This window comes from Nilaparvata lugens, chromosome X (assembly GCF_014356525.2).
Source record: "Nilaparvata lugens isolate BPH chromosome X, ASM1435652v1, whole genome shotgun sequence".
Classification (NCBI taxonomy): Eukaryota; Metazoa; Arthropoda; class Insecta; order Hemiptera; family Delphacidae; genus Nilaparvata; species Nilaparvata lugens.
In genome coordinates this window covers 87,416,638-87,444,592 of record NC_052518.1, presented here as the reverse complement: position 1 = coordinate 87,444,592, position 27,955 = coordinate 87,416,638, and the positions used below count along the sequence as shown (strand labels likewise).

Genomic DNA, 27,955 nt, shown 5'->3' with positions numbered 1-27,955 from the left:
CTATTGCATGATGATGATTGGACACGTAAAGTCTCGTTTCTATCAGGTTGTCCTGCCAAGTTAGGTGAGAAAGTAATGAAGAGGCTTTTTTAGAATCTAGTGTTAATGTGTGACTATCCAGAAAGGATTTTATTTTGTTTAACCCCGATTCACTACTTTTGATTATATCATGCCAAGCGTTTCCCGTGAAAATAAGCGTTGTGTCATCAGCATACGATATTTCTTCACAATCATCAATTTTCAATTTCAGTATATCGTTCACGTAAATCAGGAACAGAATTGGTGAGAGTACGGTCCCTTGTGGCAGTCCGTAATCAGTTAAATACTTTTTACTGTTTTTCAGAATTTGTGAACGGCCCTTTAAATAATCATCGAATAGCTTTAGTTGTATACCGCGAATGCCTAAGCACTGCAACTTGTGTGAAGGTGAATTTGTGAACGGCCCTTTAAATCATCGAATAGCTTTAGTGGTATACCGCGAATGCCTAAGCACTACAACTTGTGTAAAAGCTTGGAGTGTGGTATGGTATCATATGCTTTACTTAAATCCAACAGCACTGCTAGGGTTTTTCTATTGTTATTGAAACGATGATTTATTTCATCCAAAAATACATCGATATTTCCTGCTGGAGATCTGTATATAGCAATCACGGTTTGTTCTATGTTTATTTTAGGATCTTTAACGTTGATTATAATTGAGTTTGATTCAGCTTTAGCCAGATTGACTGTGCTGACGAATAGGGAGTCCTTGATGAATATACATACACCGTCACATTTATGTAGATTACTTGGCTGATTTATTTCGGTATAACCATTCAATTTGAAATTAAAACTATACTCATCAATCACCCAAGTTTCTGTTAATATAATAATGTGAAATTCAGTAGAGCTATTTTGCATCACGTAGGCCAATTGATCAAAGTTCTTTTTAATACTTGTGATATTTATTTGGAAAATATTCATTGCATTCGCATGAGTTTCACCTGATACTGAAGTAGTATTAAACGAGAAAAAATCATCTACCGTTTCAGTTCCATAACACTCACTTCCTAGTTCATCGTCAAAGTCAATAATAATTTATAAGGATGATGAGGAAAGATGATAAGTTGATGTAAGGAGTAACTTGATGGAATGAATAATAATATGATTATGATATATAAAATAAAAAATATAATTTGAAGAAGCTCTCAGTAGAACCAAACTGAAACCAACCCTTTGAAAGAGATATGTAGATGATATCTTTATCATTTGGCCTCATGGTAAAGAAGAACTTTTCGAATTCCTCAATCAGCTGAACCAGATACACCCCAAAATACATTTCACTCTCGAAATAGAAGGAGGAGCTAAACTACCGTTCTTAGACATTTCAATCACCAGAAACAAAAATGGCAATCTGAAACACTCTGTATACAGGAAATCAACCCATACAAATAGAAGCCTCAATGCGCTATCTCATCATCACCCCGCACATTCCTTCTCTGTAGTCAATAGTCTAATCTTTCGATCTATCCATCTCACCAACGAAAAAAGCAAGGAAGAAGAGATCAAGACAATCAAATCCATACTGAAGTGTACTGGTTACAATAATAGAATAATTGAAAAATCTTTGAAAAAACAACTGACACTCAAAACCTGAAGAAAAACTCAAGGAAGAAAAAGCATTTAAGAATACCGTCCCCCTTCCATACATTGAGGGCGCCACCAACAGTATCGGGAGAATACTGAAAAAACATGAAATCAGACATGTCTACAAACCTTTCCAAACTATCTCAAAATTCCTAAAGAAGCCCATTCAGAGATTAGAGCTAGGAAATCAAGGCGTTTACAGCATTCCTTGCCTGAATTGAGACAAGATATATGTAGGTCAAACAAATAGAAGAATTTCAACCAGGATAGAGGAACACAAACTGAGCATAAAAAACAAACAATCAACCTCCACTCTTTAAAACCACGAAAATAACTCAGGGCACAAAATAAATTTTAATTATTCTATACAAATAGCCAATATTCAAGATTATTGGGTTAGGATTGTACAAGAGGCTCTGGAAATAGAGCAACAAGGTAGCCTTAACAAAAGGGATGACAGTACAAATATCTCTTCTCTTTTGAAAATCATTCTGAACACAACAAACACATCACAAAAGCCAGACACTTCTCCGGGAATTCTATTCACCCAGCAGCGCCAGGCCGCTAGGGAGGTACTCCCTTCGACCACGAGAGAGAATTTCGAAGCACAGGCAGGAGTCCATGTAGCATTAACTGCGCTCCGAAGATGGCTTTTGGGATGACGGTGAAACGTCAGCATGTAAGTGAAACTGCTCTTCAGATATAATTTACCATATTCATCCATCCGCGAATTTTTGAAAGTTAACATATATATACAGGGTGATTCTTAATTATGGTAAAATAATTTGATACGTGATAGTAGAGGTGAAAATGAGAAAAAAAGTTCCTATAAACATAGATCCATAAACACTTCATTAGCGAGCTATACAGGTGAAAGATTTCTCCCGGAATTCAGTTCCTCTGGTGAAATACACCAATGCTGGATTGTTTGGGGACTAGATTTTGATAAACGTATGGTGGATTCATATGGAGAAATATCTGAAAAATTGATTAGAGGAACACAAACTGAGCATAAAAAACAAACAATCAACCTCAGCTCTTTACAACCACGAAAAGAACTCAGGGCACAAAATAAGCTTTAATTATTCTAAAAAAATAGCCAATATTCAAGATGAATGAAACTAGTCTGGAAGTTGTAGTGTGAGTATTTTTTGAGAAAAAGTTGAAGTATGCAGAAAATCTAAGTGAAAAGACACAGACTTCTACGTTTGATGCCCAATAACTTCCTTTAATGACCAGTAAACAAATAATTTTTTGCAATAAGAATTGTAGAGATTTTAATTCTGAGAAGAATTATTTAAGCTGTGTAAACTAATTTTGAATAGAAGTTGAATAAAATGTATTCTTATGTAGTACATTACACCACGAAAATTTGCTGTTTTATGGGGAGAGAACTAATAACTCATAGGTTGTAGCTGATTGCAAATAAAACATGGATTTAAATAACAGCTGTTCCAAAACAGCTGATTTATTTTGTTGTAAATGGGAAAATATTTAAAACAAATTATCATCTGAAAATTATTTTCCGAAATATTTTAGCTCACTGTTGAACAAAACAACAAACTGTAACCGTGCTGTGTTTTTCGTTTAATCTGTTAACCAGTTATTTGTAAACATTTCACTTCGCTTTTTTGTGTTAAGTGTTGACTTTTCCAAAAACTGCAGGTAATTCTAGACATTATTCATACTCCAAATTAGCTGACATGCATTTAATGTATGGGATGGGACACTGTAATAGTACTGAAGCAAGACGTTTGTATCAAGAGAACTTTCCTAACCGATGTCCAAGTTCAAGGTTTTTTGCCACTATCCATTAACGTCTGTCTGGAACAGGTTCTTTGATGTCCAAAGAGCACATTCATGCAGGCAGATCCCGATCCACTAGGACTGTTTAGTTAAAGGAACAAGTTCTTAATGAAATTTATGAACATCCAGAGAAGAGCACAAGAGAATTGTCAGTGCAGTTTAATGTCAATCAATCTATTATTTGGAGGATACTAAGAGAGCAACAATTACATTCATACCACCTCCAGAAAGTTCATACTCTATTACCACGAGACTGTATTCCCCATGCTGGTATTGGCCGATGGTTTTTAGGAAAAATTGTTAACCCAAACTTTCAAACAACCATTTTATTTACCGACGAGGCAAACCTTACAAGAACAGCTATCGTTAACATCCACAACCAACATATTTGGGAATCTGAGAATCCTCATGCCATCAATCCTAATCGTCCACAACATCAGTTTTCAGTAAACATTTGGGCAGGAATCATAGGAGATCATCTACTTCTGTTCGAGCTTCCTCCCAGGCTTAATGGCATAATGTACTTGAAATTTTGAGAGGAGCTATTTATCTTACTTGAAGATGTACCTCTTCAGTTGCGCCAAAACATTTGGTTTATGCATGATGGAGCTGCAGCACACTTCAGTGTTGCTGTTTGTGAACACCTGAATCACAGGTTTTCAAATCAATGGATAGGCCGAGGTGGGCCAGTACCATGGCCAGCTGGGTCACCAGACTTAAATCCTTTGGATTTTCATCTTTGGGGACACTTGAAGACCTTGATATACAATACTTCGATTGATACTATTGAAGAACTCCGATTAAGGATTTTGAACGGAGTAGAAATGATAAAGCAGACTCCTGGAATATTTGAACAGCTCCAACAATCGATGAGAAGACGGCTGAACATATGCATTAAGAACAACAGAGGTAACTTCCAATCAAATTTAGTTTGGACAGCTCACATAATTCTTTTTAGAATTAAATTCTCTACAATTTTTATCGCAAAAAATTATCTGTTTACTGGTCATTGAAGAAATTTATTGGGCATCAAACGTAGAAGTCTGTGTTTACCCACTTAAGTTTAGACAGCTCACATAATTCTTTCCAGAATTAAATTCTCTACAATTTTTATCGCAAAAAATTATCTTTTTACTGGTCATTGGAGAAAGTCATTAAGCATCAAACGTAGAAGTCTGTGTTTTTCCACTTGGATTTTTTGCATATTTCAACTCTTTTCTCAAAAAATACTCACTTTACAGCTTCCAGACTAGTTTTATTCAATTTTTCAGGTATTTTCCTACATGAATCTACCATACGTTTTTTAAAAACTAGTCCCCAAACAATTCAGCATTGGTGTATTTCACCAGAGGAACTGAATTCCGGACGAAATCTTTCACCCTGTATAGCTCGCTAATGAAGTATTTATGGATATATGTTTATAGGAACTTTTTTCTTATTTCAACCTCTACTATCATGTATCAAATTATTTTACCATAGCTAAGAATCACCCTGTATATATATATATATATATGTTAACTTTCAAAAATTCGCGGATGGATGAATATGGTAAATTATATCCGATAAGCCGATATATAGTAATATATCCAATAAATTATATCCTCCTTCCCTGCAACTTCTGTCCTGCCTTCTACATAGGTGAAACCATCACTGCCCTGAACCTCAGGATCAACAATCACAGGGCTTCCTTTAAAAATAATACTTCCCTACCCATCCCTACCCATGGCACTGAGCACAGCAAGAACTTTGACCAATGCTTCATAGTTGGAGCTGCTTCCATTCCTGGTCTCAACAGACAGCCATACCATAACAATACCATAACAGACTTACCATAGCAATCAACTCTACACCAACTGCTCAATTGAACTGGAATAAATTTCATCATATCATAATAAATTTCACAGCAATCAAATATATATTAAATTTTCGATAAAATTAATAAATTTCATTCAAGTTCAATTCTACAATTCCTTTCTCCAGTTTTAGTCTAATTTTTTTTTTGATTTCTAATTTTAAATCTCCTCTTTTCTATCATTTCATAAGCTACACCTTTTCTTATTCATAACCCACTCAAATCTTAAATCTCCCGTTTGTAACCGCCCCCTAAATACCCCCATAATGTCCCCTGAATCTGTACCCTTTTTCTCTCCATCCGTCTGCACCGTGTAATCTGTGGTTTCTACTGCTACAATTGACTCTCCGTGCTCTGTGGTCGTAACCGTTGGATTTCAAACTGAACCACTCTCTGCTCGGTTGAGGAAAGGAGCTCAGTTCCCGAAAATTTCCGTTCGTAATGTAATTTTCCAAGTGTTTTCAATCTATTTATGTCTTGTGTCTCCTGTTTTTTTTTTTTTTTTATATATATATTATATATATATATATATATATATAATATATATATATATATATATATATATATATATAATTGAAACAGGAGACACGATATAAATAGATTGAAAACACTTAAAAACTTACATTAGAGATGGGGGAAATTTTCGGAGACTGTGTCTCCTTTCTCAACCGAGAAGACTGGAGTTTTGAATCCAACGGTTGTGTGACCACAGAGTACGCACGGAGACGCAATTGTAGCAGCAGAAACCACAGATTACATGGTCTAGACGGATGGAGAGAAAAAGGGTACAGATTCAGGAGACATTATGGGTTATTTAGGTGTCGGTTACAAACGGGATATTTAAGATTTGAGTGAGTTATTAATAAGGAAGGAAAGGTGTAGCTTATGAATTGATAGAAAAGAGGAGATTTAAAATTAGAAATAAAAAAAGAATTAGACTAAAATTGGAGAAAGGAATTGTAGAATTGAACTTGAATGGAATTTATTTTTCATTTTTATTGAACATTTAATATATATATATATATATTATATATATTATATATATTATATATATATATATTATATATATATATTTGATAGCTGTGAAATTTATTATAAGATGGACGTTTTTAAGTGTTTTCAATCGATTTATATCGTGTCTCCTGTTCCTGTTTTAATTTATATTACAAACTTTAAAGTGTCTTCTGTTATATGCTATATATATATATATATATATATAAATATATTGAGCTATTTTTCTGCTGCTTGTAGAGTGACAGACCCAGCATCAGCAAAAGATGGAAAGTTGTTGAATGGGCAGGTGAAGATCCTCATGGTCCTAGCTGTTATGAGAGGAAAATGCACTCACTATGTTGTAGCTAAGAAACTGAGAGATGTAGAAACTTACTCAATGAGAAAATTTCAAACAGAAATTTTGAAAAAAGGACATAGAGTATTGCAGTTGGGAACTTACTGGGAGGAAGAACTTACAAACACCAACGGTGATATGAAGTGAGTGAGCACTACAATAATTAATATACAGAGTGTTTACCAACTCCCTACCAATACTCTATGGCATTGTTGCTGGGTAGGAAACATCTAAATATCATATTTGAATTGTCCAGAAGTCTTCAGTTACTCACACAGCGGCCATTTCGCTTTTTCCACTTATCATTTTTTTCTGAATAATAGTTGAACATACGAAGTTGAAACTTCGTACAATCATTTAAAACAACTAAACAAAGCTAGAAGAAAGTTATGATAATTCTTCAAATTCATAAAACAAAATGGCTGCCATTTAAAATTTTTTCCTTAAGTAACTCCGAAACAATTCACAAGAAATTTACAAGAATAACTTATTTCAGAGAATTTATTTGCCTATTGATTGGTAACACATTTTTCGGAATTGGGCCAATATCAACTGAAATATGGCAGCTTTAGTGATATGACTCCGCTAGGGGTTAGTTACAGTGCATGCCATGTAGCTAAAGTCTGCACAACAATGCAACAATCTCCGTCTGCTCTGCATGTCATTTTCAAGCTATTTAAGATTATTACAAACAGTGATTATTTCAACTGCAACTAACCCCCAGCGGTCACCTATTATTGAAGCCGCCACATCTCAGTTAATATTGGTCCAATCCAAAAGAATCAGTTACTAATCGATAGGTAATTGAATTTACTGTAAAAAGTTATCCTTGTAGATGTTCTGTAAAGCCAACTGTTTCTGAGTTATTTGAAAAACAAAATTTTAAATGGCCGCTATTTTGTTTTATCAATTTGAAAAATTATCATAATTTTTTTGCAGCTTTGTCTAGTTGTTATGATTGTGCAAAGTTTCAATTTCATGATTATTTGTAATTATTTAGAAAAAAATATATAGTGCAAAAAACAAAATGGCCGCTGTGTGAGTACTAAATAATTCCGGATAATCTAAATATGATATTTAGTTATATTTCTTACCTAGGAACAATGCCCTAGAGTATTGGTCGGGAGTTCGTAAACACTCTGTATGTGACTGAATTAATATAGTATTTACTGTCTCTGTCTGTTGTCTTCTGTACAGCGCAGGGTAAGCTTTGGTATTCTCTACCAATCTCCTGCACTCATCCCTGTCAGCTGTCAGCAGTCAGCAGACTGTTATCCTCAATCCTGCCAATTCCTTCATTACATAATAATTCATCTAGCGATTTTGTGGCCTTCCTTTTGTCCTGAGGATATCCAGATGATCCTCAACGATGTATCATACACATGTACTAGTAGTTTTGTAAACAGTAGACATCGCACAGTTCTTAATCATTTACTGTCCATCAGAAAATCCTGTCTGTATGACGTGTCGGCGGGATATCGGTGTGAAAACGGCTAATGGCTGTTGGGGTTGGTGTATCAACAATGCTAACATCAAAAACTAATCTCCTTCAAGACATACTGGCAATAGGTCAGTCCCAGTTGAAAGCAGAGAAAAGTCGAGAGAAAATACTATGTTATTTTAGTTATAAATTGCATGCAATCAACAGTGCATTTAATAGTGTATAAAAATTGAATGCAATGATGCATGCAATTAATAGTCCACACGACAGATTTTTTACCAAGTTACATCGAGATATTAATATTGCATGCGTTATTACTTTACTTTATGCAGCACTGAAGTTCATGATGAACGTTGGCCTTCTCAACATGACGCCTCCACATCTCTCTAGCCTGTGCTCTCCGCCAACAGTTTGTCACTCCCAGTACACGTAGATCATCCATCACGTCACCAATCCATTTACTTCCTCTTCTCCTCGTCCTAATCACTATATCATCCATTATTCTAACTGGTCCTCTATCTTCAGCCATTCTCACTACATTACCCAGTAATTCAATTCTTCTTGCTTTTATGGTACATATAATATTTTCTTCTCCGATTTTTTTATATATACCTCTCCGTATACCTTCGTCACATATTGGATCTCAAATTCCTGTTTACATCTTATTGCATGCGTTAGATGATCCACTCGACAGCTGATTTATGATGAATAATTCTATAGGCTAATTTTTACAGTAATATTGGCGTTAGAAGGAGACTACTTTTCCTTTTGTATTATCCTTAAGAGCAATGTTATAATTCGGAAAAAGGGCTGAAACAGGCACTTCGTTCTAGCGTGTTTCGGACGCTATTTTCCAACCGATAATCATGAAAATGGTACCAAATTGTTCAGAAAGATTTGGACATCTGGCGCCGTACCGCCAAATTTTGATATCACTTGTCAATATTTTCCTATTGAATGTCAAATTTTGCCAAATTTTCTTCAAGTTCATCGAATTTTAAAGTCATTTTATAGTTGGAAAATTGGAATTTGGCGATACGGCGCCAGATGTCCAAATCTTTCTGAACAATTTGGTACCATTTTCATTATTATCGGTTGGAAAATAGCGTCCGAAACACGCTAGAACGAAGTACCTGCAAAGAACTCTGAATCGAGAAAGCAACAATTCCCTACTAGCCTTTCGAAAAAGTGTGGTCAAACTCACTAACACAGTCCCAACTGCTATGATTGTGAGTACACACACTCACACCGGAGAACCGGAAAACTGGTTTTCGGTTGTCGAAACAATTGATTGTTTTTGTTCAATGAGATATTGCCCGTCTTCTTGTCTGCGCTATTGTGTTTTATGTTATATAAGTTACTATATTCATATAATTATGCTCTATTATTCTATATGCTTATACATTAGTTTGACATCCATATTATTATTTATTCCCATTTCATTTCAATATCACATGAAATCTGTACTATATTCGATTTGTACAGCTACTTTGGAGACATGGTTCATTCTTCTCTCATCGAATTCTTTATTATCCATGTTGGGCCATGCATGGCAATTCAAATTCAACCCAAGAACTTTACATGAAACTACCCGGGAAAAATTTAGTTTTGGAGAGATCAAGTTTTACATGTTTTTTTCTTATACTGTAATTAGAAAACAACCAATCATTCCTAAATTCTCGAGAAAAAGTAAGTTATTGGATAATATGAATGAATGATAGTTCATGCTTCAACGAAAATTTCTGCAATAAAAAAATACTTTTAGTATACTGCAAGATTTCCAAGATAAGCCAATTCTCTGTTCACTTTTTTTTAAATTTACATTTACTTTCTTTGAAGTGGTAATAGGGTACAAGTATTCAATTGGAAGAAAGGTGAAATGCAAAAACTAATGTACAGTATGACACTGTACATTGTCATTGTCCAGGAGTGGTAACGTTGTGGGGGGGGGGGAGATTGCGCAGACTGCGTCCTTGTTATTGTAGTGTGGGGGGTTTCCAATAGGGTCAATATTGTAACGACTGACGATCTTCTTGTTTGGAATGTTTTCTGAATCGTGCAGAATCACAAATACTTTGCTTCTGAATAAAATTATGCTTATATGAATCATAACTTTTTTGGGTTTAGGCGCCTGCTGGCGCCTGCGCGGTAGATTCTATTAAATTCATAATTGACCAGAAATGAATTCGATTGTTTATAAAATAGAAAAATAGACAGTTATCAACTGTCCATTGTTCAGTTGTTTACAGGCCGTTGTACATGGTGATCTGCACTTGTTTTGGTGAATCAGGAATTAGGTACTTCTCGTAATATTATTTGCTACCGTATATTAGCCCAGTTCTGAATCGTGCTAATACAGTCACAAGTACTTTGCTTCTGAATAAAACTATGCTTATGAATCATTGTAGCGTTATAATATTTAGCGTTGTTGTATGATTTGAATTTTTGTGCCCTGTTAATTATTTATTTATTTATTAGATTACCACAAACAATCAAATCAAATTTTCAATCAAATTTTTTATTTATTCAAGTAAGTTACAATACATTCTGGTTCATACACGAATCTACAATAAATTACAGTACAACAGCCAATTATGCAACAAATTTCACATATTATGAAAACTTATTAATTACAATGAAGATTGAATGCAACATTAGAATATTGATAATATAGTATTGTAATATAACTACATAAATCAGCGGTGTTTCAACAATGAATAAATGATAATTTCAATGAATAAATATACACCCTACTATATATTATATGTGTTGGGGTATAAGTAATTAGTTGCTTATTGCGTGTAATAATTACTATTTACAAACTTCATTCACTGATATGGGATTAAAGTTTTTTAAAATAAAATTAGTAAAAATACAAACAAACAAAATTATGGAATTAGTAAATAAATATTAATGTTCTATTGAGGATAATAATAAGAAAGGTTATTTTTAGAAAAATGAAAAACAGTAAAGAGTGGAATGAAGAATAAATAGTTTCAATATTCACAGTCTAACTAAATTTTCACAATTTTCCACTCCAATATCAACCAACCAGGAAAATAAACTTTTCTTGAACCTGTGTCTATTGAATTCTTCCCTAATGTAACTTGGTATTGAATTATAAATTTTTGGTCCCAAATATGTGTAGTTTCTTTGCCCAAAAGTAGTGTTCATCCTTGGTACTATTGAATACGTGTTTATCTGCCTTGTTTGATGGTTATGATCTGCCAGTCTTATGTGTTCGTTGTTTCTCCTCATTCGCGTAATGATAGCCTGGATGTAGAGTTGTCTTACACTCAGTACTTTACTGTCCTTGAAAAGAATGTTCGTGGGGAATTGATTCTCCTTGAAGCCTATTATTTTTAGTATTCGTTTTTGAAGTTTATAGAGAGGTTCAACATGTGTAAAATTCGTAGCTCCCCAGATAATTATGACGTATCTTAAAATTGATTGCACTAAAGAAAAATAAACAGTTTTTAATGTCTCATAGTTGAGGATTTTACGGAGTTGATAGAATTTGTAGAGAAGCTTCCTGATCCGGGTAATTGATAGATTAATGTGCTTGTCCCATTTGAATTTGTTGTCCACTATTGTTCCTAAATATTTTATTTCATTGACTTGTTGAATTGAAGGGCAATCACACGGGTTGTTGGTGCTTCCACAGAGATGCAGGATTATTGAAGAATCCGGTGGTCTCGTCCGTTCTGTCAGAGAAAAGGCTAAAAATTTCGTTTTTGTCGCATTTACTGTAAGCAAATTTTCTCTCAACCATTTATCGACTTTGATCAATTCTTCCTGTGCCAGATTAAAAACTTCCTCCCAGGTGATTCCTTCAAATAGTATACACGTATCATCAGCAAAAGCTATTACTCTTCCTCTCATCTTAATTGAACATAGCTCATTTGCATATGCCAAATACAGAATTGGCTCAAGAACTGTTCCTTGGGGAATCCCAAACTTCATCGTTTCCTCTGAACTGAGATGTTCTTCAACTTTGACTTTTTGATGCCGGTCACAGAGGTATGATCTAAACCATGCTAGAGGAACTCCTCTAATTCCCATGGCTTCTAATTTCTTCAGCAGCAAACTGTGATTAACAGTGTCAAAAGCTTTTGCTAGGTCCAGGAACACTGCTGCACATTTTTTGTTATTTTCTAGCTTATCTGTGACAAAATTTGACAATTCTAATACCGCATCTTCTGTACTCCTCCCCTCACGAAAACCAAATTGATTCCTAGATAGTAAGTTGTTTTTCCCATGTAATTCACAAGACGTTTCTTTACCAGTTTTTCCAAAATCTTAGAAATATTGCTTATAAGTGAAATAGGCCTGTAATTGGTGGCATTTGTTTTGTCGCCTCCTTTATGTAATGGTCTAACACATGTCTCTTTCATAGCTTTTGGGAAAATTCCTTTTGACAGACTTGAATTAAATATGTGAATTAATGGTTTTACAATTACATTTTTTATCGACTTCAATGTTCTATTATTGATTCCATCCTGGAGCCCTGGAGCACTGTCATTTCGCAAACTACTAATAGCTTCAAGAAGCTCATCTTCAGTTACTGGGTGAAAGTAGATGGAGTGTAGAGTTCTTGTAACAGGTTTATATTGGGATATGATTTGGTCTAGTGGTTTTCTTAAGGAATCTATTATTGTCTCCGCCATTTCTTCACCTACATTTGTGGAAAAGTTATTCATGTGGTTGAGCACAGTTTCTGGATTTTCCTTTGGATTGAAAATCCTATCATCTATTTTAATAGCATTCAATTTCATTTTTGTTTTTGATTTAGAGTCAGTAGCATCTTTGATTACTTTCCACATTTTTTTATTATCCTTTCCAGCTTCATACAATTTCTCTCTATAGTATTGGTCCTTTGTTTCATGAATTAAAGCTGTGAGTGTATTCCTATACCGACGATAGAAGTTGGTTAAGTTAATGTTGTTTGGGTCTTCCTTTCTTCTTTTGTTGAGTAGATTTCTGGTTCTTATTGCTGCTACTATACCTCTGGTGATCCATGGTTTGATGGGTTTGTACTTCTTCTGCCGCCGATGCTGCTTGATATTATTTTGTATATGTTGTCTCAGAGTTGATAAGAAGGTGTCATAAGATGTATCTGGATTATTATCTTCTAAAACATGAATCCACTCCTCATTCAGTAGTTCATTCTTCAAGCTATTAATGTCTATTTTCTCGTTTATTTCATGTGTTCCAGTTTCATTCGCACTATTTCTCGAAATATGTTGCACTCCTAGAATTGTGGTGAAGTGGTGAGTTATTGTTGATTCATAAATGATTGGAAAAAGATTATCTCTGGAGTTGGTAGCAATGTGATCTATGCAAGAAGCAGTTCCTGTTGTAGTTCTGGTTGCTTGCTTAATGCAGAGTCTGAGCCCATGCTCGCTTAGAAGATCGCAGTAGTCATTCAATTGATGATGTGGACGAATTTGAAGGTTGTTAATATTCATGTCTCCGGCACATATGACTTGTTGCCCTCTTAATTCATTCAGGATCGATTCTAAGTCACTCAGGAAATCTGTAATATCATTGAAGGACGGTGATCTGTATATTGCAAGGATGTTCCACTTTTTGTCTGCTGCATCCAACCGAATATGTAGGACATTTGCCTGGTTAATATGTAGCTCAAAACATTGTACATTTATACTATCTTTAACATAAACAACTACACCATCATTTTGTAATGGGTTGTTTATGGTGGAAAATACATCATATCCTCGAATGGACTGGAGTACAAATTCAGTCCTAATCCAGCATTCGGTTAGAATAATAACATCAAAAGAAAAATTAATGTCGCACATTTGAATCATCAGCTCATCAAAATTTCTTCTGATACTCCTTATATTGAGACAGAAGATGCTCAAATCACAAGAACTCAATGCTGCACAAAGTTGTTGACTGTTGTTGATCACTTCATCGTTTATTTCTTGAAAATAATCAAGATCCTCGAAGCTGAGCAAATTTGATAAGTTGTTGTTACTCATTATTTAAACTCTCATTAATCCCTTCCATGTTTCTTTCATTCCAGCTTAAGAGAAACTCTTCACTAACATCCTTTAGTTTTCGAATTAGGGTCAGCATTAAATCTTCTTGCCCTGTTGTGATATATCTGAAGGTTTGTGTGTGTCTGCTCATTGCTACTATTACATGTTGTGTGCTGTTATATATTCCAAGTTGTTTTTTATTGTTCCTTATCAGAACTACATTCTTGTGAGTTAAGCCCTGTGCTTCATGAATTGTATGGACTTTAATTGAAGGGTGAAGTTTTGATTGCAGCTCTTCTAGCACTGTTTTCTTCTCGAGCTGAGTGAATGTAAGAATCAGAGTGTTAGGTTCAAGTGGTCCAAGTTCTCCATTTGTTATTGGAGGTCTGACGGATAACAGGACCTCATTTTTCGTACCAATGTCCTGGTAGTAGCTGGAAAGGATGTAGCAGACGTCTATTGGACACCTTCTAGTTACTGTTTGATGGATTCTCTTCTCACAGAGAGACGAAATGTGTGACCATTCAGCTGTTAATTTACTTCTCTCTATGTAAGGTATTTGGTTTGAATCTCCTAGCAGAATAATCTCAGAAGCACCAGCGAGAGATGAGACAAATCCCACGAAACCTGCATGCATTAATACTGCTTCATCTATAAAAACACGTTTGTACTGCTTTTTTGATCCGTTTATTATAAAAGATGAAACTGTTCTATAATCCTGTTTAATTATTCTTTCATATTTATTTTTGTGAATTCTATTCACCTCTTGCCTAATTTCATTTATTCCAGCTCTTGTCTGACACAAAATGAGATCTTTACCTGGTGTATGTTGCTGAAGGATAAAGTGAGTTTTACCACACCCTGGAACTCCATCCATCCAAGTTATTTTTGGCATCTTACAATTTGTGATGTCAACTTTTAGAATATTCTTCAGCAGCTCAGCATTCAGCATGATTTGGGTGTCTCTACTGACTAGAATATACTTTTCCTTAGTTAAGAATGACTTTGTTGTTTCATTATAGGGTACGTATTTTCCTTCATTTTCAAAACAGAAGCCCATTCGATATGTAGTGGATGTCGGCCACAGGAAAGTCTTAAGTCGATTGTCGTAGATGTTCATCTCGTTTCGCCTTATCTCTTGAATACATGCTGCTGATGAAGAGATATCACTATTCAGTGATGATAGTACTCCCCTATATAAATCCGCATTCAGAACTGTTGAATAAAGTTCCTGAGTTCTATCATACTGTTCAAATAAGCATGAAGAATAGAATCATACGGTAGGTATCCTTTTGGACAATCTTCAGAGCCATCTTTTTCATGTGGTATATCCAAGAACTTTAGATTGTTTATTCCTCTGTAATAGAATACATAATTCAGGTTTTTAGTTTTAATTACTAAACTTAAAATGTCCAAGTATGTAAACTCGGAGTCAATATCAAAAGAATCTATTCCAATCGTAATGTTGTATTTATTTATCGATGCATATTCGTCTATTACCAGTAAGAGGTCACGGATACCTAATTGAGCCTCATTGTTATTATTTTGCGCTAATATGGCCTCTTTCACACGATAGGAGACGTGCAACTTGAACACTGAACAGTGTTCTCGTTTTTTTGTCGAAGTACATTGAGTCAAATCGTGTCTTTCACATGGTGACTCCTATCCAGGAACCTCGTTTTGTCACGTCTTTTCCCCTCGAGGCAAGCAGAGGCAAGATCTAACAACTACGCCGCCGTTTCCACAAAGTATGACTCATCACTTTTTTCTCAAAGTCTAACTTCCTTAAAAATATAGATAGAAGATTTCTGATTTCGGATTTGGATTCAGCGACCCCAAATTCTTTAAAGCGTAAGTCCCGTTTTCGAAAATATCCGAAAACAAGGAAGTTATGGCTGTTTTTAATAAAGCTTTCTATTATCATATAATTATACGGTAAAAACGAACAGGTACTGTACTATACAGTACGTAAGTACTCTAGCTATTATAATACAACTTACACTGTATTCGTGTAGGAAATTTGGTAGGTTATTTATCTTGATTTCTGGAAATACCCCAAAATAAGGGAGTAAGATAACTTTGAAAAACCAAAGTTTTCCTGCCGATTGAAGAAACATTAAAAATTAGTCTACAAGACATATTATGTCTTGCTTTTCATAAATTTCATAAGTTTGTGTCGACGGTATATGACATAAAAGGCAAATGCTCGCGCTTGGTCCATAGTTCTACGACTGAGGAATGAGGATTTAGGTCAGCAACTAAAATCGACAAGCCATGATTGTCAATCTTACTCATGATACAAAGCTTTGTACTATGATACATGGTTTTCATTCCGTATCATTCTTTAATAAAAATAAAACAAGATTCCGGTTTCAAAAGCATCAAAGTCGCCAGGCTGGTCTGAGCTATTCATGACTTTTTTCAGTAGTATGCATTATCAACTCAGCAGTTCTAATACACAGACATCACTACTTGGAATGCCATGACATTTTCTATTCTTTCAATTCCTATTATTACCATAGATCGATTCAGATCAGCACAATGTTATACTGTATGTTCATAATAGATTTTTCTGATTGTAAAAAGAAATAGTCAATAATTGCTGAGAATTTAAAGTGATATTCAACGATTTGAACCTGATAAATTGGATTGTTGAATGACAATTGAAATTCAGTGAATTTTACTGTACAACATTCCTTTTCCTCCTATTTTATTGGGTGATGAGTGGAGATGATTTATGATTTCATATTTGGATTCATCTTTTCATAGTTCAATATTTTTTTGGAAAACTAGAACTCTTAAAAATTAAAAATGTTTATGTATAAACTTCTCAGGTGTTCAAAAACTTCTTAAAACCTTTGCCTGTCCCTTTGTGAGGCAGGAGTATTATTATCTTAGTATGTACTATATAATCATATGATAATGGAAAGCTATATTAAAAACAGCTATAACTCCCTTGTTTTCGGGTATTTTTGAAAATGGGACTTACGCTTTAAAGAATTTGGGGTCGCTGAATCCAAATCCGAAATCAGAAATCTTCTATCTATATTTTTAAGGAAGTTAGACTTTGAGGAAGTCATAGGTTTAGTGATGAGTCATAGGTTTGAGCAAACGTCGGCATAGTTGTTAGATCTGTCGGCTTATTCGTAAGATCCCCATGTGAAAGTACAGGAGAGCTGCAAAATATGAAATATGATCTTCTGTAATATGATATTCCAGGAGCGAGGTCTCTGCCATGTGAAACTGGCCTATCAATGTCAATGAATTTTTAACAAGATGAAAACGAATTGAGCTATTATTTACGTTCCGTAAATAAACAGTAGGTAAGCTATTGTATTCATCTTGACTCAGCGTTTTCTTCTTGATTGAATGTGCAACGCCTTCTGAAATACGTAAACTATTTTTATTCCAGCGAGCTAATGATAAATTGAAATCTGTATATTGACCAAAGCTGAAAATCAAAGGCGTCCTACTTTTCGCTGACTGTTCTATAAATTCTGTTTTTTTAATAGATGATAGGAAATCTTGAATATCTATTTTTATATTTGATGCTGTGAATTTATTTAGTGATTTTGAGCTGGAAATTCTATTTTTAATCTTTTTAAGCACTTCCATAATTTGTTCGATCAATTGATTGTTGCAATGCTTTCACATAGCTGGGACACTTTAGATAGTTTACTTTGTGGTCTGAGGGTTTATCAGCTCTTTTGTAGTTAAAACATACTGGAGGTTTATCGATTGAAGGGCAGGTTTTGATGTTGTGTCCTGTGATGGAGCAATGACCACAGATATCCTCTTCTTTTTTACAATGTTTTGTGATGTGCCCATAGACTTGACATTTATAGCACCTTTGCACTGCATGGTAATCATTAACTCTACATGATGTCATATCTATAAATATTTTTTTCTTATTAATTATTGCTTTCCCAATTTCGGCTTCACATTCTACTACCCAATGCACGGAATCCTTGTTTTTCGGCCCTAATTTGAATGATGGCTTGCAACCTTCTTCAAATTTTTGTTTTTCTATTCCTGAATTGACAAAATTTTTGTTATATATTTCTTCAGTTACCTCTTTGCTAGTGAGATCAGATGGAACATCGTAAAATATCCTGGGTTTTTTATTTTAGGGCTCAGTTATCTTGATTTGATCATTATTTACAGCTTTATTCTTCAATAATTTCTTTTTGTCCTCTAGAGAATCCAGAACAATGAGTAAACCTCCTCCTCTAACGGGTACTGTCTTTTTTATTTTAATGTTATCCTTTCTCGCGATGTTGGTTTTCAGTGTTCCTTTTATTTTTTCCCTGTCTTGTTTCTCATTACCGGTGGAATTTGAGGGTTTAATTAAGACTACCTGTTCTTTTGGAAGGATTTTCCTGACTTGATTATTGGACTGGGGATCGCTTGAAGTAGCTTTTTTCGGTAGTTGTATCATGTCTGCGTAAGTAATAGGCCTGTCTTTATTTTTAATTTCCTGAACAGATTTGCTTATGTCCTGTAATGAGTCATGAATTTTCGGATGCCCTGAAGAATCACTTATTTGGCTAATAGTAACTGCTCTCGTTTCTACTTTTCGCGATTACCAATGCTAATTTTTGAACTAATTCTAAGAAATTATCATATTCGGCTCTGGAAACCTTGTTTCTTTTTAAATTCTGATGAAGCCCATTCCTTGAATTCCGAAGAGATACTCTTCATGTTCATTATGTCTGTGTTGAATTCACTCAGCAATAACTGTTCAACAGTTTCAATTTTACCTGGTTGTTCTCGTACTTTGAGTCCTTGGTTCCCTGGAAAGTTATCCTCTTCTTCCTCCTCCTCGAATTGCGGGATCAGTCCATCCGGTAGTTTGGTTGGTGACCTCATCTATCCGACGACGATGACGTATGAAGATAGCTGCTGTATGGTTATGTTCCAGCAGTCCCTGGCAATGGCATAGTTCCACCGTTTGCAACCAGAGTCGCTTGAATCGTTTCCACAACCAACTGATGAATATATGCGCTCGATACATAGATATATGATTTACAGTGTTGCCGTATTGACTCATCACAGTCTTAAAAACAAACGGCGTTTGGTACCGCCGTGAAGCTGGCCTCACCATATCGAGCCCAAAATTTGAAACATATGCCAATATTTAGGGCTTTTTTTGGGCTTCCAGAATAACCAAGTTTCAATTTTAGGGCTCAACCGGAAATGGGTTTTATAAGGGTTTATACATTGGCGGGCCAGCTTCACGGTTAGCCCGCCACCATCACCGATCTTGAAGATGAAGGTGTCATTTGATAGAGTGAATTTTTGGCTTTCATTCTATACCATTTTCAAATTTTGGGCTCAAAAAATACGACCGTGAGAGACTTCGAAAGTTTTCAAATTCGGCGGGCCAGCTTCACGTTTAGCCCGCCACCATCACCGATCTTGAAGATGAATATGTCATTCGATAGAGCGAATTTTGGGCTTTCATCCTATACCATTTTCAAATTTTGGGCTCAATAATTACGCTGCGGGCGGAGGAGAAACGTTATAGGCAGTGAGTGGGGGGGGGGGTAATGTATTAAACCAGGTCCCTTGTCGCCGCCAGGGAAAGTGTATTCCAGAAAAAATTGATGAGAATCGATGGAACAAGTCTTCAGCTATCATATGATACCACTTTCAATTTTTGGGCTCGATAAACTCGCCGTCAGCGGGGGGGAAGGGTTGTAGGTAACCAGGTCCCTTGCCGCCCCACCATATCGAGCCCACAATTTGAAACATATGCCAATATTTAGGGCTTTTTCTGGGCTTCCAGAGTGACCAAGTTTCAATTTTTGGACTCAACCGGAAATGGGTTTAATAAGGGATTATACATTGGCGGGCCAGCTTCACGGTTAGCCCGCCACCATCACCGATCTTGAAGATGAAGGTGTCATTGGATAGAGAGAATTTTGGGCTTTCATTCTATACCATTTTCAAATTTTGGGCTCAATAATTACGCTGCTGGCGGAGGAAAAACATTATAGTCAGGGGGAGGGGGGGTTAATGTATTAAACCAGGTCCCTTGTCGCCGCCAGGGAAAGTGTATTCCAGGAAAAATTGATGAGAATCGATAGAACAAGTCTTCAGCTATCATATGATACCACTTTCAATTTTTGGGCTCGATAATCACGCCGTCAGCGGGGGGGAAGGGTTGTAGGTAACCAGGTCCCTTGCCGCCCCCAGGGTATGTGTAATCGAGAAAAATCCGATATGAATCGATGTAACAAGTCTACAGCTATCATATTACACCACTTAAAATTTTTGGGCTCGATAATCACGCCGTCAGCGGGGGGAAAGGGTTATAGGTAACCAGGTCCCTTGCCGCCCCCAGGGTATAAGTATTCGAGAAAAATCCGAAAGGAATCGATATAACAAGTCAACAGCTATCATATTATACCACTTTCTATTTTTGGGCTCGATATTCACGCCGTCAGCGGGGGGGAAGGGTTGTAGGTAACCAGTTCCCTTCCCGCCCCCAGGGAAGTTGTATTTCATTATAATTTGACGGAAATCGATGTAACAAGTCTTCAGCTATCATATGATACCACTTTCAATTTTTGGGCTCGATAATCACGCCGTCAGCGGGTGGGAAGGGTTGTAGGTAACCAGGTCCCTTGCCGCCCCCAGGGTATGTGTAATCGAGAAATATCCGATATGAATCGATGTAAAAAGTCTACAGCTATCATATTACACAACTATTAATTTTTGGGCTCGATAATCACGCCGTCAGCGGGGGGAAAGGGTTGTAGTTAACCAGGTCCCTTGCCGCCCGCAGGCTATGTGTAATCGAGGAAAATCCGAAATGAATCGATGTAACAAGTCTACAGCTATCATATTACACCACTATTAATTTTTGGGCTCGATAATCACGCCGTCAGCGGGGGGGAAGGGTTGAAGGTAACCAGGTCCCTTGCCGCCCCCAGGGTATGTGTAATCGGGAAAAATCCGATGGAAATCGATGTAACAAGCCTACAGCTATCATATGATACCACTTTCAATTTTTGGGCTCGATAATCACGCCGTCAGCGGGGGGGAAGGGTTGTAGGTAACCAGGTCTCTTGCCGCCCCCAGGGTATAAGTAATCAAGAAAAATCCGATGGAAATCGATATAAGAAGTCTACAGCTATCATATTACACAACTTTCAATCTTTGGGCTCGATATTCAGGTCGACAGCGGGGAAGAAGGGTTGTAGGTAACCAGTTCCCTTGCCGCCCCCAGGGAAGTTGTATTTCATTATAATTTGACGGAAATCGATGTAACAAGTCTTCAGCTATCATATGATACCACTTTCAATTTTTGGGCTCGATAATCACGCCGTCAGCGGGTGGGAAGGGTTGAAGGTAACCAGGTCCCTTGCCGCTCCCAGGGTATGTGTAATCGGGAAAAATTCGATGGAAATCGATGTAACAAGCCTACAGCTATCATATGATACCACTTTCAATTTTTGGGCTCGATAATCACGCCGTCAGCGGGGGGGAAGGGTTGTAGGTAACCAGGTCTCTTGCCGCCCCCAGGGTATAAGTAATCAAGAAAAATCCGATGGAAATCGATATAAGAAGTCTACAGCTATCATATTATACCACTTTCAATTTTTGGGCTCGATAATCACGCCGTCAGCGGGGGGAATGGTTGTAGGTAACCAGGTCCCTTGCCGCCCCCAGGGTATAAGTAATCGAGAGAAATTCGATGGAAATCGATGTTACAAGTCTACAACTGTCATATCATTCCACTTTCAATTTTTGGGCTCGATATTCACGCCGTCATCGGAGGGGAAGGGTTATAGGTAACCAGGTCCCTTGCCGCCCCCAGGGTATGAGAAATCAAGGAAAATCTGATGGGAATCGATATAATAAGTCTACAGCTATCATATTATACCACTCTCAATTTTTGGGCTCGATATTCAGGCCGTCAGCGGGGGGGAAGGGTTGTAGGTAACCAGTTCCCTTGCCGCCCCCAGGGAAGTTGTATTCCATTATAATTTAACGGAAATCGATGTAACTAGTCTACAGGTATCATATTATACCACTCCCAATTTCAGGGCTCGATAATCACGCCGTCAGCAGGAGGGAAGGGTTGTAGGTAACCAGGTCCCTCGCCGCCCCCAGGGTATGAGTAATCAAGAAAAATCCGATGAAAATCGATGTAACAAGTCTACAGCTATCATATTATACCATTTTCAATTTTTGGGCACGATAATCACGCCGTCAGCGGGTGGAAGGGTTGTAGGTAACCAGGTCCCTTGCCGCCCCCAGGGAAGTTGTATTTCATAATAATTTAACGAAAATTGATGTTACCAGTCTACAGCTATCATATTATACCACTTTCAATTTTTGGGCTCGATATTCACGCCGTCAGCGGGTGGGAAGGGTTGTGGGTAACCAGTTCCCTTGCCGCCTCCAGGGAAGTTTTATTCCATAAAAATTTACCAGGTAACCAGGTCATAATAATTTAACGGAAATCGATGTAACTAGTCTACAGCTATCATATTATACCACTTTCAATTTTTGGGCTCGATAATCACGCCGTCAGCGGGGGGGAGGTTTGTAGGTAACCAGTTCCCTTGCCGCCCCCAGGGAAACAGTATTTCATAATAATTCAACGGAAATCGATGTTACTAGTCTACAGCTATCATATTATACCACTTTCAATTTTTGGGCTCGATAATCACGCCGTCAGCGGGGGGAATAGTTGTAGGTAACCAGGTCCCTTGCCGCCCCCAGGCTATGTGTAATCGAGGAAAATCCGAAATGAATCGATGTAACAAGTCTACAGCTATCATATTACACCACTATTAATTTTTGGGCTCGATAATCACGCCGTCAGCGGGGGGGAAGGGTTGAAGGTAACCAGGTCCCTTGCCGCCCCCAGGGTATGTGTAATTGGGAAAAATCCGATGGAAATCGATGTAACAAGCCTACAGCTATCATATGATACCACTTTCAATTTTTGGGCTCGATAATCACGCCGTCAGCGGGGGGGAAGGGTTGTAGGTAACCAGGTCTCTTGCCGCCCCCAGGGTATAAGTAATCGAGAAAAATCCGATGGAAATCGATGTAACAAGTCTACTACTATCATATTATACCACTTTCAATTTTTGGGCTCGATAATCACGCCGTCAGCGGGGGGGAAGGGTCGTAGGTAACCAGGTCCCTTGCCGCCCCCAGGGTATAAGTAATCGGGAAAAATCCGATGGAAATCGATGTAACAAGTCTACAACTATCATATTATACCACTTTCAATTTTTGGGCTCGATATTTACGCCGTCATCGGAGGGGAAGGGTTATAGGTAACCAGGTCCTTGCCGCCCCCAGGGTATGAGTAATCAAGAAAAATCCTATGGAAATCGATATAACAAGTCTACAGCTATCATATTATACCACTTTCAATCTTTGGGCTCGATATTCAGGTTGATAGCGGGGAAGAAGGGTCGTAGGTAACCAGGTCCCTTGCCGCCCCCAGGGAAGTTGTATTTTATAATAATTTAACGGAAATCGATATAACAAGTCTACAGCTATCATATGATACCACTTTCAATTTTTGGGCTCGATAATCACGCCGTCAGCGGGGGGGAGGGTTGTAGGTAACCAGGTCCCTTGCCGCACCCAGGGTATAAGTAATCGGGAAAAATCCGATGGAAATCGATGTAACAAGTCTACAACTATCATATTATACCACTTTCAATTTTTGGGCTCGATATTTACGCCGTCATCGGAGGGGAAGGGTTATTGGTAACCAGGTCCCTTGCCGCCCCCAGGGTATGAGTAATCAAGAAAAATCCTATGGAAATCGATATAACAAGTCTACAGCTATCATATTATACCACTTTCAATCTTTGGGCTCGATATTCAGGTTGATAGCGGGGAAGAAGGGTTGTAGGTAACCAGTTCCCTTGCCGCCCCCAGGGAAGTTGTATTTCATAATAATTCAACGGAAATCGATGTAACTAGTCTACAGCTATCATATTATACCACTTTCAATTTTTGGGCTCGATAATCACGCCGTCAGCGGGGGGAATGGTTGTAGGTAACCAGGTCCCTTGCCGCCCCCAGGGTATAAGTAATTGAGAAAAATTCGATGGAAATCGATGTAACAAGTCTACAACTGTCATATTATACCACTTTCAATTTTTGGGCTCGATATTCACGCCGTCATCGGAGGGGAAGGGTTGTAGGTAACCAGGTCCCTTGCCGCCCCCAGGGTATAAGTAATTGAGAAAAATTCGATGGAAATCGATATAACAAGTCTACAGCTATCATATTATACCACTTTCAATTTTTGGGCTCGATATTTACGCCGTCATCGGAGGGGAAGGGTTATTGGTAACCAGGTCCCTTGCCGCCCCTTAGGGTATGAGTAATCAAGAAAAATCCTATGGAAATCGATATAACAAGTCTACAGCTATCATATTATACCACTTTCAATCTTTGGGCTCGATATTCAGGTTGACAGCGGGGAAGAAGGGTTGTAGGTAACCAGTTCCCTTGCCGCCCCCAGGGAAGTTGTATTTCATAATAATTCAACGGAAATCGATGTAACTAGTCTACAGCTATCATATTATACCACTTTCAATATTTGGGCTCGATAATCACGCCGTCAGCGGGGGGAATGGTTGTAGGTAACCAGGTCCCTTGCCGCCCACAGGGTATAAGTAATTGAGAAAAATTCGATGGAAATCGATGAAACAAGTCTACAACTGTCATATTATACCACTTTCAATTTTTGGGCTCGATATTCACGCCGTCATTGGAGGGGAAGGGTTATAGGTAACCAGGTCCCTCGCCGCCACCTGGGTATGAGAAATCAAGAAAAATCTGATGGAAATCGATATAACAAGTCTACAGCTATCATATTATACCACTCTCAATTTTTGGGCTCGATATTCAGGCCGTCAGCGGGGGGAAGGATAGGTAACCAGGTCCCTTGCCGCCCCCAGGGTATGAGAAATCAAGGAAAATCTGATGGAAATCGATATAACAAGTCTACAGCTATCATATTATACCATTTTCAATTTTTGGGCACGATAATCACGCCGTCAGCGGGTGGAAGGGTTGTAGGTAACCAGGTCCCTTGCCGCCCCCAGGGAAGTTGTATTTCATAATAATTTAACGGAAATTGATGTAAATAGTCTACAGCTATCATATCATACCACTTTCAATTTTTGGGCTCGATATTGACGCCGTCAGCGGGGGGGAAGGGTCATGAGTAACCAGTTCCCTTGCCGCCTCCAGGGAAGTTTTATTCCATAAAAATTTACCAGGTAACCAGGTCATAATAATTTAACGGAAATCGATGTAACCAGTCTACAGCTATCATATTATACCACTTTCAATTTTTGGGCTCGATAATCACGCCGTCAGCGGGGGGAAGGTTTGTAGGTAACCAGTTCCCTTGCCGCCCCCAGGGAAGTAGTATTTCATAATAATCCAACGGAAATCGATGTTACTAGTCTACAGCTATCATATTATACCACTTTCAATTTTTGGGCTCGATAATCACGCCGTCAGCGGGGGGAATAGTTGTAGGTAACCAGGTCCCTTGCCGCCCCCAGGCTATGTGTAATCAAGGAAAATCCGAAATGAATCGATGAAACAAGTCTACAGCTATCATATTACACCACTATTAATTTTTGGGCTCGATAATCACGCCGTCAGCGGGGGGGAAGGGTTGAAGGTAACCAGGTCCCTTGCCGCCCCCAGGGTATGTGTAATCGGGAAAAATCCGATGGAAATCGATGTAACAAGCCTACAGCTATCATATGATACCACTTTCAATTTTGGATCTCTCTCTCTCTCTCTCTCTCTCTCTCTCTCTCTCTCTCTCTCTCTCTCTCTCTTGGTTATGTCGAGTGAGTAAACGTGTGTCAGTTCGGCTCCGTCTTCTAACAGATATTTCGTAGGGTTATACAGTTCAATTCACTTCAAATTATACATCTTGTTATTCAGTTTCTCGAGCTTAATTCAATAGTGAAATTATATTTTTGATTAACTCACACTCTTTTTATTTATCTTGAAAAAACATTCCTAATTCTTCAGTCTACCTTCTCGCCTGTAAAAGTGTAAATCCACCTAACGGTACACGATGGTTCGACCGAACAGAGGCACTCCGAGGAATGAGGTCAATGCTCCGAAGCCAGCTATTTCTGGAGCATTGTCCGAAGAGACCCTCCTCATTATTCGACAGCAAATCGAAGAAACTGTGCATCATGCCGTTTCTATGGCAGTGAAATCTATCTTTGAGGAACTTCAGGCATTGAAGGAGGAGAACAAACAGCTGCACGATAGAATTCGTGAGCTAGAGGTGTCTTGTCACCTGAAGGTCGACGACCTCGAGCAATACGGGCGCCGACATTCAATACGTATTTTTGGGATCCCGGAGAGTGACAAAGAAGACACGGACCTGCTGGCGCTTGATGTCTTCAACAAGAAGCTGAACGTGCCCGTGACTCTGGCGGATGTCAACCGCTCGCATCGCGTTGGAAGGCGTCAACCACCTCAACAAGGGCAAGCTAAACCCAAGGACCGACCCATCATAGTACGACTCTGCAGCTACCGGACCAGGAAGATGATCTTCGACGCTAAGAGGAAGCTGAAGGGTTCCGGCGTCACCATTCGCGAGGATCTGACTGCGGAGCGTCTCAAGATCCTCAACGCTGCGGCCGACCGTCATGGGCATAGGAATGTCTGGTCATCGGACGGGAGGATCAAGATCTCTATCGGCGAGGGAGGATCCAAGAGGGTCCACACAGTCGAGAGGATGACCGACCTTCAAAAAATAAAGGTAAATTAAATCATTTCAGGATTCGATGACTAAGGTGCCCTTCACTACAATAATAGGAAATTCGTATTAATACGGTACATTTCACAGTAGATATACCTTGGCATTCTTCATGAGCTGGCTTTCTGTTCTATAAATGAATCTTTCCACTGCTATTTATGCAAACTAAAGAGATCCACATTTGTTAATACTGATTAATAATTTATCTTGATATTAATTCCCAAAACTACGTTCAATGCATCAACTACTATACTCCAGAGGGTACTTAGAGAATCATTATCTCTATTCTGACTAATAATTATTACATCTCTTACCAAAATTATTTCCATAATTAATAATTTTCGAAATGCTGAATTTCAAATAAATTGGATGATTAACATACGTTATAGATATGGATGTAATCTATAGGTAAAGATAGTAATCTCCTATATAATGATATCTTCTACTGTTGCCACAGCTTGAACAATAGAAGCTAATGTGTGAAGAATTATTGATAGAACAGAGGGGTGGGTAGTCTGTTCATATGCTTATATAGGGGCTGTGTTTCATTTAACGTTATCTTAGACATTCATCACTAAACTATTACAGTTCTCAATTTACTACTTTTATCGTTATTGCAACTCCCAATAGTTAATTATACTTCTAATACTATATAATATTTTCCACACTTCACCGTTCAATACTATTTAAAACTCATCTAAAATAATCTAACACTTTCTCCATCGTCTCCTCTACTTCTTATTTTTTCTTTCTCGTTTCTCTTCTTGATCTTATATTTATAATGATTACTTGAATATTGTTGTTTGCGATGATGATTATTATTCTTTTCTATTCTTCTTCTCCTTCTTCTTCGTCTTCGTCTTCTTCTTCTTCTTCTTCTTCTTCTTCTTCTTCTTCTTCTTCTTCTTCTTCTTCTTCTTCTTCTTTTCTTCTCTCCTTGATTAATTCAAGATCACAATGCGATGTTCTATTTCTTATTCTATAGTTCAGTTTCATAAGTTCTTCGCAATTTGTGCACATTCCTTCTTTCTCTTCTTTTCTTCCCTATTATTATCATTATTTTCCCTGTGATTTTTCCACTTGCTATCCA

The 27,955-nt window shown here is 37.6% G+C and overlaps 1 protein-coding gene across 3 annotated transcripts in view; it reads left to right on the top strand.

Annotated features, from left to right (window-relative positions):
• LOC111064557 overlaps positions 1-27,955 on the top strand; it is a 595,337-nt gene that overhangs the window by 508,129 nt on the left and 59,253 nt on the right. For 2 of the 3 annotated variants that reach the window (XM_039441820.1, XM_039441819.1), the window contains exon 30: positions 6,536-6,775. The exons of the other annotated variant lie outside the window; for it this stretch is intronic. In XM_039441820.1, the coding sequence (XP_039297754.1) occupies positions 6,536-6,775 (240 nt within the window). The remainder of the gene's footprint in view (positions 1-6,535; positions 6,776-27,955) is intronic. 3 annotated transcript variants of the gene reach the window in all.